The sequence below is a fragment of the Cygnus olor genome, chromosome 3 (genome assembly GCF_009769625.2).
Source record: "Cygnus olor isolate bCygOlo1 chromosome 3, bCygOlo1.pri.v2, whole genome shotgun sequence".
NCBI classification, from domain to species: domain Eukaryota; kingdom Metazoa; phylum Chordata; class Aves; order Anseriformes; family Anatidae; genus Cygnus; species Cygnus olor.
This window is the reverse complement of record NC_049171.1, coordinates 103871812-103882402: the sequence shown is the minus strand read 5'-3', so window position 1 is coordinate 103882402 and position 10591 is coordinate 103871812. Positions and strand designations below refer to the sequence as shown.

General features: G+C 45.4%; 1 protein-coding gene across 1 annotated transcript in view; it reads right to left on the bottom strand.

Annotated features, from left to right (window-relative positions):
* Positions 1-303: 303 nt before the first annotated feature.
* The window catches only part of LOC121066903 (calpain-13-like), a 46302-nt gene continuing 36014 nt past the window's right edge, over positions 304-10591 (bottom strand). Inside the window, exons 19-21 of the mRNA XM_040550695.1 lie at positions 8290-8345; positions 3291-3385; positions 304-1510 (exon numbers count right to left, since the gene is read on the bottom strand). Of these exons, the coding sequence (XP_040406629.1) occupies positions 3359-3385; positions 8290-8345 (83 nt within the window). The 3' untranslated portion in view covers positions 304-1510; positions 3291-3358. The remainder of the gene's footprint in view (positions 1511-3290; positions 3386-8289; positions 8346-10591) is intronic.

Here is a 10591-nt window from a genome sequence, read left to right as displayed (position 1 = left end):
CTTACCTGGGATGTCTGTTGTCTGCTGCTAGCTTTTTGATAAAAAAGAAACATTTTAGTCTGTGGCAAGACTAAGTTATTAGAGCCAAGGATCTTGTCTAGAGCCAAGGATCTCATGACAGGCAGAATTACCTTCCATACAAACAAATACATATATCCCAAATACAGGAAAAGCAATATATTGTCTGCAAAATAGGGTTTTAGCAATTGCTCTTTATGCACTAATCTTATTGGTTTGTTTCAAAATGACTGAAAAATATCAGAATAGTCTAATTTTACTGATTTTCCTCTGCCCCACATTTTCTGTGAAAGGGTGGGTACAGTGGCCCTGCTTGCATAAGACTTACCTATATGAGTAATGCTCTCCAAGCTGCAGAATGAGACATTGCTGCAAAATGACTTTACCTTGTGATGTAGCTGTTGCTCCAGCATGTAACATCTTACTGCCAGATGAGTAAATCTGTGGCTTGTGTGTGGATACCTTGATGGAAAATTGTGCAGAGGGTCTGGGTGAGGCATGGTATGAATGATATTGCCATGACTACCCTGAATTGCTTTCATCCATCGACGTTTGCATCCATCTTTTTGGCGTTTACACAAAGAGAGACTTCAGAGATTTTTTTATTCAATAGTTGAATGGAATAGATCACTAGATTTGCTTTTATCATCATGATAAAAGTATGGAAGTGGAGTTTGTGTGTGGGCTACTGAGAGGCTACAGTTATTTAGCATATTTAAGTTAAACATTTGAGCAGCAATTTTATTTGAAGAAGCCCTTTTAAAGACATCAGGACAGAGAAAGAGAATGCAATTCAGATAAACTTGTCTCTTCCCAAATGGTCCTGATGCACACGCTGGAAATCAGACAAAAAACACTGAACAATGTTCTATGTTTCTAATATGCCTCTTCCTCTACGTAGCAAGTAAAGTTGAATCTCTACAGCTGAGGAACATACACAAGACTTCGTTTTCTTTTAATAAAGTGTAAAAAAAATGTAAAGCTCCTGGTGTTATTTATTAATTACAATTAATTTCTTCAATCTTTTTCTGGCATTTAGAAGTGTCACAAAAGCAAATTAAGAATTAATTCAGAAAAACTGTCTTAATTGGTTTTATTACCTAAGCAATAAACAGCCCTTGCAAATAAAAGGCCTGACTCTGTTCTTATTTGCAATGGAGTTAACAGAGCAGTTCCCGACTTTTGTGAAGCAGGAAAACCAGCCAAACTATTTACACAAAGATGAGAGGCGATTACAGTCAGCACTTCGAGCCTGCCTAGGCCATTAAGTACTACCAGCTTCCCCATGGATCTCTTTCTTCTCTCTCCAAAAAAACTCCAGTTCACCTGAGAAGGACCATCAGTCCAGACATCTGAGTGCCATCAAGCATAAGTGAATATCCATAAGAAAACCTGACTTCATGCCTTCACAGTTATTGTTTCTTCAAGAGCCCCCTGGATGGCTTTGTGGGATGGCTTCAAGCTGTCTCACACCAAGGAGCAGAAAAGCCACCTAAAACAAAGGCAAAGAGACTCATTCAGAACACAGACAGCTGGATGTCAGTCTTTAGAAATAATTGAGAGTATTCTTTCTGACAGATATTTTTTCCAACAAAATCCACATGTCATCACATCACTCATGATTTTTTAGGCTCTAGTTGATAGAGTTTCAGTTCTCTGAGAGGCCCATGCTGTGACTGCCCAATCACCAGTTGTAAGCAACTGGTAAATTGCTGATGTGAACTGCTTATGAACACCCTACACGTATAATTTCATTCAAAACTGTTAAGTGAAAGTTATGATTAATGATATATTTGCAGAACGTATGATCAGTTTATGAATGATTCATGAAAGGAAGAAAGGAGACTAAATAGACTATGAATATCTTTTTAGGCAGTAATTTAAGCAACTTCATCCCCCAAAACGAGGTCCTTTGAGTCTCATATTTACCTAATGACATTGTGTGGTGCAAGGGGCAGGTGCTGTGTTATGAATAACCTGTTTCTATACAACATCAATACATCAAAATACAGCTTTGTTGTGACAAAGGGAAAGTGTTTTGTCCAAGGCAAGTCTGCAAAGGGCAAACATTTAGGTAAATAACTATGTACAAGCAGAGCTCAGAGGGGTGAAGGCATCACAGTGATCAGCAGTAAAGCTCAGCTGCTGCTGCAGTTGGGTCTGAATCTACCACGCTCTCTCCCCAGGGGACTGTAATAGATTATGTATTTCTCCTTTAACTTCTCACTGAAGCTGGCATCCAATGTCAACTGCCTTCAGAAATAGGATGCAAGATACCAGAAATTCTGTTTATGTATTATTATTTATCACAATACCTGACTATAGGAAGCCTCATATGGATGCAGTCCCTGAATTCCAATTAAGATCCTGGGGGAGAAGGGGGTGTGCTTTTTTGTTTTTCTTCACTCAGTTTTTGATCCCGGTTGGTAAGGCAAGTGAGTGACTTTGCCCAAGAGTGCTCACTGAGTTCCTGGATTCAACCTCAACGCAATGGCAAGAGGCTTCTGGTTCTTCATTGTGCCTTTTCTCTAAGGATTGGGCTTTTGTCCCTGTTTTCTCCTCACTGCCAACTGTCTGGGACCAGCACTAATGCTTTACCATTGCAGCTGGGAACAGCTGCATTCCAGTGGATTACCAGAAGCACAGTAGCTGAGGTGGTTTATGGATGTATAAGCTGGACAAGTTTTGTAGGAAAAAGCAGAGTCCTTTACTAGAACCAACTAGCAAAGTTGGAAAATTCAGGTAAACTCTCCAGGCCTGACATGAAAGGAATAAACATCAAATGAAACACATGGTGAGGATTGTTGTTCAAAGGTAAATTAAATTACACACTTCAGTTAAAAATGTAAAATCAGACTGGCCAAAAAGTTATATCCTTAACCCTCTAGTTGGCTTTAAATTTGCTGGTTCTATGTAAGATATGAAGGAGTAGTTCCATCTCTCAGAAGAAGACAAAAAAGATAAATTCTACTAGTTGATCTACTGAACATGTATCACCTCATGAGGAAAGAGAGGGCATGTGGCTAACTGAGCCCTTGGTGGTCTGAGCAACCAATAATGCCATCAGCAGTTCACCAGAAAAAAATAAAATTAAAATTGCTTGAAGTCCAATTCCTTTTGTAGCACTCACTCACCTTTGGCAACCTCTCCCAGCCCTCCTCACAGTGCAGCTCTCACCTTTTCTCTACCTCTCAAAACTAACCGTAACTCAGGGTGAGCTTTTGATAAAGCAACCCACTCATGTTCACAGTGGCCAACGTAAGGGCACCTACCCCTTTCATCCCAGTGTGTATAGTACTGAGGAGATTTCTCACCAGCCACATTGAGCTCGGACAAGTCTTCAGATGTACATGACAAGAGTCAGCCACTGGAAAGAGGAAAAGAAAAGGCACATTTATATAGTAATGCTACACTAAGTCTTGAGACACAAGTCTTGGTACCTTCAGGTTGGGACCCAGTCACTGTAGTCCTTTTGTCCCGCACAGAACTGTTATGGGGTTTTGGGACTGTCTTTTCACACTATTACAATTCAGGTGCAGAAAAACCTTCCATAAGTTACTTTCCACGATAAATTGCAGTAGCTGCAACAGGAGCAATCACTGCAGGGATGGTGATCTACCTGTGACCCGCACCTGTGGGTCTGTATGTACACAAACACACACACTCCACACAGGGACCACAAACCCTATGGAGAGAAGCACGGACTGTGCACAAACCCAACCACAATCTCTCGATACACCCTTTTTTCCCCGCTGGGAAGGGGATGGGGGGGGGGGGGGGGGGGGGGCGCAATCTTCTCCCCAGCACGGCCAAGTGGTGGAGGAACTACAACTCCCAGAGAGCCCCGCGCGGGGCTGGCAGTTGCCATGGAAACCGGGGGCGGTGGCACACGCTGAAATGTGCAGGCCGCATTTGTGTTGTTGTTTTTTTTTCCCCAATAGTTTTAAATAGGATTCTGTTTTCAACAGCCATTTGATGAGCTGCAGATAGAAGGTGCTGCGTTGGGGGTAGAGCAATGGCAGGCCTCCTGAGCAGAAAACCGTAGATAAGCTTTAAAAAAAGAAAAGAAAAAAAAAAGCTATATATGTATTTTGAAAGGAAAAGGGAAATAAATAAATAAATAAGTAACCCTAAAATGTAGGAAAAAAATGGACAACCAGAAGGTGAAGCACTGGAGCAATGATGTCCTCTCCCTAAATCTTCCTGCCTCTGCACATCCCTGCCACAAAGTACTCCCACCCGGCCACTCTTTCCTCCACCCACCAAAATTCCCGAGGAGCCAGAAACCTCCCTATTTTCTGCCTTTTCCATGCCACGATGCTGTCTGGTGGTTGCTGTATGAATTTATTCCTAGAAAAGTCCAGCAGTGCGAGACACCCGGCAGTTCTGACCACTCCCACCACCATCATACTCTACTGGAGCAGGTTACTTTTCAGGAGGAAATAGCCAGTTTTCTTCCCTTTTCAGCCCTGCATGATGACCTCACTGAAGACACCAATTTTGGTGCTCTCAGGCACAGACAGGTTCTCAGGCTACAGATCAGCACCACGATGCTCTTACACTGGCCGTTCATTGCGCCAAGCATCACCACAGCTACGAACATAACCTGTGGGAATGCTGCAGCTGTAATATTAACCTCCTTGGTAAATATTACAGCCGTCACCTGCTGCTCATCAGCAGCCACATCTCACCCAGCTCCAGTTCCCCACTGCAAGCTGACCCCACGTTACCCACTTTGTCCTGTTGAGATCCTCTGGGCACAGCTGCCACCTTCCTGGCCTTGTCTGCTTCGCTCCATCAGTACCTCACCTTGACGAAGCCCCAGAGCACCAAGTTGCACTGCCAGGAGCAGTGCCAGAGCACTGCCCAGGAGCTGGCAGGGCTCGTTGAGAGGGCTTTAAACTAGGAAAGAAGGGGGACGGGGCTGAAATAAGTCTTGTTGGAGCTGTACCAGAGGGAACAATGGCAAGGCCGGGGGAGAAGGCAATGGCCCGACTGAAGTGCATCTACACTAATGCACGCAGCATGGGTAACAAACAAGAGGAGCTGGAAGCCATCGTGCAGCAGGAAGGCTATGACTTGGTTGCCATCACGGAAACGTGGTGGGACCACTCTCATGACTGGAGTGCTCCAATGTCTGGCTATAGGCTCTTCAGAAGGGACAGGCAGCACAGAAGGGGTGGTGGTGTGGCTCTCTATATTAGAGAGTGTTTTGATGTTGAGGAACTTGAGGCTGGGAATGATAAGGTTGAGTCTCTTTGGGTTAGGATCAGAGGGAAGGCCACCAAGGCAAGCATCCTGGTGGGGGGTCTGTTATAGACCACCGAACCAGGATGAGGAGATAGATGAGGAGTTCTACAGGCAGCTGGCAGAAGCTGCGAAATCATCAGCGCCTGTTCTCGTGTGGGACTTCAACTTCCCAGACATATCCTGGAAGCACAACACAGCCCAGAGAAAGCAGTCTAAGAGGTTTCTGGAGAGCGTGGAAGATAGCTTCCTGATGCAGCTGGTTAGAGAGCCTACCAGGGGAGGTGCCCCGCTAGACCTTCTGTTCACAAACAGTGACGGACTGGTGGGAGATGTGGTGGTCAAGAGCTGTCTTGGGCAGAGCGACCACGAAATGGTTCAGTTCTCTATTCTTGGCGAAGTCAGGAAGGGGACCAGTAAAACCGCTGTCTTGGACTTCCAGAAGGCTGACTTTGAGCTGTTCAGGACACTGGTTGGCAGAGTCCCTTGGGAGGAGGTTCTGAAGGGCAGAGGAGTCCAGGAAGGCTGGGCACTCTTCAAGAAGGAAATCTTAATGGCTCAGGAGCGGTCTCTCCCCACGTGCCCAAAGACAAGCCGGCGCGGAACTAGACCAGCCTGGCTGAACAGAGAGTTGTGGCTCGAGCTTAGGAGAAAAAGGAGGGTTTATAATCTTTGGAAAAGAGGGCGGGCTACTCAAGAGGACTATAAGGATGTTGCGAGGCTGTGCAGGGATAAAATTAGAAAGGCCAAAGCTCATCTGGAGCTCAATCTGACTACTGCCGTTAAAGATAACAAAAAAAGTTTTTACAAATACATCAACACAAAAAGGAGGACTAAGGAGAATCTCCATCCTTTACTGGATGCGGGGGGAAACTTAGTTACAAAAGATGAGGAAAAGGCTGAGGTACTCAATGCCTTCTTTGCCTCAGTCTTTAGCGGCAAGACCAGTTGTTCTCTGGATACCCGGTACCCTGAGCTGGTGGAAGGGGATGGGGAGCAGGATGTGGCCCTCACTATCCACGAGGAAATGGTTGGCGACCTGCTACAGCACTTGGATGTACGCAAGTCGACGGGGCCGGATGGGATCCACCCGAGGGTACTGAGAGAACTGGCGGAGGAGCTGGCCAAGCCGCTTTCCATCATTTATTGGCAGTCCTGGCTATCAGGAGAGGTCCCAGTCGACTGGCGGCTAGCAAATGTGACGCCCATCTACAAGAAGGGCCGGAGGGTAGACCTGGGGAACTATAGGCCTGTTAGTTTGACATCAGTGCCAGGGAAGCTCATGGAGCAGATTATCTTGAATGTCGTCGCGCGGCACTTGAAGGGCAACCAGGCGATCAAGCCCAGTCAGCATGGGTTTATGAAAGGTAGGTCCTGCTTGACGAACCTGATCTCCTTCTATGACCAAGTGACGCGCCTGGTGGATGAGGGGAAGGCTGTGGATGTGATCTACCTTGACTTCAGTAAGGCTTTTGACACCGTTTCCCACAACATTCTCCTCAAGAAACTGGCTGCTCGTGGCTTGGACTGGCGTACGCTTCGTTGGGTTAAAAACTGGCTGGATGGCCAGGCCCAAAGAGTTGTGGTGAATGGAGTCAAATCCAGTTGGAGGCCGGTTACTAGTGGAGTCCCCCAGGGCTCAGTGCTGGGGCCGGTCCTCTTTAATATCTTTATCAATGACCTGGACGAGGGGATTGAGTGCACCCTCAGTAAGTTTGCAGATGACACCAAGTTAGGTGTGTGTGTCGATCTGCTCGAGGGAAGGAAGGCTCTGCAGGAGGATCTGGATAGGCTGGACCGATGGGCTGAGGTCAACTGTATGAAGTTCAACAAGGCCAAGTGCCAGGTCCTGCACCTGGGGCGCAACAACCCCAAGCAGCGCTACAGGCTGGGAGGTGAGTGGTTGGAAAGCTGCCTGGCCGAGAAGGACCTGGGAATACTGGTTGATAGGCAGCTGAATATGAGCCAGCAGTGTGCTCAGGTGGCCAAGAAGGCCAACAGCATCCTGGCTTGTATAAGAAGCAGCGTGGCCAGCAGGTCTAGGGAGGTGATTGTCCCCCTGTACTCGGCCCTGGTGAGGCCGCACCTCGAGTACTGTGTTCAGTTTTCGGCCCCTCACTACAAGAAGGACATGGAGGTGCTCGAGAGAGTCCAGAGAAGGGCGATGAGGCTGGTGTGGGGTCTGGAGAACAAGTCTTACGAGGAGCGGCTGAGGGAGCTGGGGTTGTTTAGCCTGGAGAAGAGGAGGCTCAGGGGAGACCTCATCGCCCTCTACAGGTACCTTAAAGGAGGCTGTAGAGAGGTGGGGGTTGGTCTATTCTCCAATTACGTGCCTGGTGACAGGACGAGGGGGAATGGGCTAAAGTTGCGCCAGGGGAGGTTTAGGTTGGATATTAGGAAGAACTTCTTTACCGAAAGGGTTGTTAGGCATTGGAATGGGCTGCCCAGGGAAGTGGTTGAGTCGCCATCCCTGGAGGTCTTTAAAAGACGTTTAGATGTAGTCCTTAGTGATATGGTTTAGTGGAGGTCTTGTTCGTGTTAGGACAGAGGTTGGACTAGATGATCTTGGAGGTCTCTTCCAACCTAGACGATTCTGTGATTCTGTGAAGTTTTTGGGTGCTCAGCAAACCTTGTCCCCAAAATGCACCCTGGGCATCAAGTCAATGCCTCTGACCTCGCCCTGTGGCCTGCGGGGTGCAGGTTTTGTCTCGCCCCAATGTAATGTTTCCACCAATGACAGGATGGGGGCAGCAAGGGAAGACTGAGTGTTTTGGACATGGATGGCCACCACAGACCTGTCCTCACATCAGCAAGGCTGCATGACTGTGGCTGGAGAGCCCCAGATAAATACTTCCTAGCTGTCCATTAAGCACACACAGCCAAGCAAAACCTTTGCCACTATTGACGACAGCAGCAAAACTCATGGCAACATTCATGGCACTAACACACCACCTTTAGCTTCATCCTGCTAACATACTTGATAATCTCACTGTTGAGCTGGAAAGAAGGAACAAGCATCCTTACCTCCATTGCCGTCACCAAAATTTGTGATCCACCATTTGCTAAGTTTTGAAATGCACCTAGGGGTAGAACAAAGAAAATTTTATTTTGTGAGGAGGAAGCAAGAACACAATGCAGTCTGCAAAATAAGTCCATAGCAGCCGACTAGCAGAGCTGTAGTCCTTGTGCTGGGATGCTCTGCCTTGCTCAGGTGTCCACATGCAATGTCTTGCCTAGCCACATCTTATTTCTGTGCTAAGTACCCCTCTGCCTTAGCCCTTGCATCACAGCCTGTAAAAACATCCCAACTACAGGTCCAGAATTTGGCAAAAATCATAGAATCATAGAATCATTCAGGTTGGAAAAGATCTCTAAGATCATCTAGTCCAACCTTTAACCTAGTACTAAAGTAAACCATGCTACTGAGTTCTACATATACATGTTTCTCGAAGACCTCCAGGAATAGTGACTCAACCACTTTCCTAGGCAGCCTATTCCACTGCTGCACAACCCTTTCAGTAAAGAAATTCCTCCTAGTATCTGACTAAAACCTCCCCGGCACAACTTGAGGCCATTTCCGCTCATCTTATCATTTGGTGCTTGGGAGAAGAGACCAATCCCCACCTTGCTATAGCCTCTAAAGTAATCATACAGTGTGATAAGGTCTCCCCTGAGCCTCCTTTTCTGTAGGCTAAACAACCCCAGTTCCCTCAGCTGCTCCTTGTAAGACTTGTTTTCTAGACCTTTCACCAGCTTCGTTGCCCTTAATGTAGGAACAGGAGTGCTCGGTGTGACTGCTTTCATCTACTCATAATTTGTTTAGATAAGACCTTGTGCCTGAAGAATGACAGGAAAATGGTGAACTAATGAAAAATATCTTCCCACAGAGAGCCTTTCTGTTGGTCGTTTTCCATCCTCCCTGGCAGTGAGCAAGCACGGTGTGGCCTGAGGAAAGTGATTCTCTTGAAGTCATTATGCCTTACAAGCATTTTCCATGGAATATAAATGCAGATGCTGCTGTTATTCATCTAGAATTTGAAATTAACGTTGCTTAAAGTTTTCTGACAGTACACGTTACCATCAGAAAATTTAAATCTATTCAATATTGATATTCTATGAGCATATTTCTATTTGTTTGTCTAGCAGAAATGTTCAAACCCAATAATTTGGATGAAGTAGAAACAGTATTTGAAGTTCCTATTTATTTTGATATTACTTTTCTCTTAGAAATGTGCTGTTGTAAACAGTAAAAACATTTCTCTAGGAGCATGCTTCCCACCCCGAATAGAAAGGGCATTGTAAGTTCATGAATGTTTCAATACCTATCCAGCTTTAGACAAACTGAAGGGTGTAGGAACAGGGCATAAGGGCCCATTCCTCATCAGCCCCCTAGGACACCGTTTTCCTGGGCTCACAGGCAATCAGAGCTACCTATATGACCCAGAGTAGAGAGAAGGCATGGCTAACACAATGAAAGGCATCCATCCTATACTGTTCTGGAGAAAGTGTATAGAACAAAGTAATCACCATGTTGCACCCAGTCCCTTGACAAGGATGTATTTGCAGGGCTGCTTGCACTCAGTAGTCTTTCTAGGAACAAACTGCAGTGCTGAAGTTACCTTTAAACAGAATTGCCCCTTTACAACTTCATTACCTCCAGTTAAATAGAGTACGGAAAGAAGCTGCTACATTTGGTTTGATTCTCATCTCTTCAATGGCTATCCTGAAAGGATGAGTAATGGTTTAATGGGACAGGTTTATCTCCACTGCTGCATTCACATCATTATAAAGGTGGACTGTCTTTTATTCAAACTTGTCTCCCTTATCCTCTCCTCTAAAAATCTTACTCACAATGATTTGAAAAATGTGTTCCACATTAAACCCTCTGTAAAATGATAACTGAAAGACTTGAGAGCATTTTAGAGACTTATTACAGACAGCAATGAAACTTTAGAGATTATTTTCCAAATCAGTCTAAAGGAGTTGTCTTTATACTGGCACTTAAAATGTAAGAGGATACTTTTATGATGTTAAAAAAAATATGCTATTGTACTGTTTTAGGTATAAGAATTTCTGTCTACAGCAAGTGACATCATAAAAATATGTGTCTTTAAAACTTGCCTGATTTTAATGAAAGTATTAAAATCAGGACATGTTCTGACTTTCTGAGCTGCTTCTGTACTTTCTTAAAATGGAAGTTTAGGCAGCATCACCCAGGCAGATCCGCTGACCACTGGGGGCCCATAAAACATCAGTGGTAAAACATGCACAAAAAATGAATGCTCATTTCCATGTGCTGCTCATTCCAAACCCAACTCATTCCAAA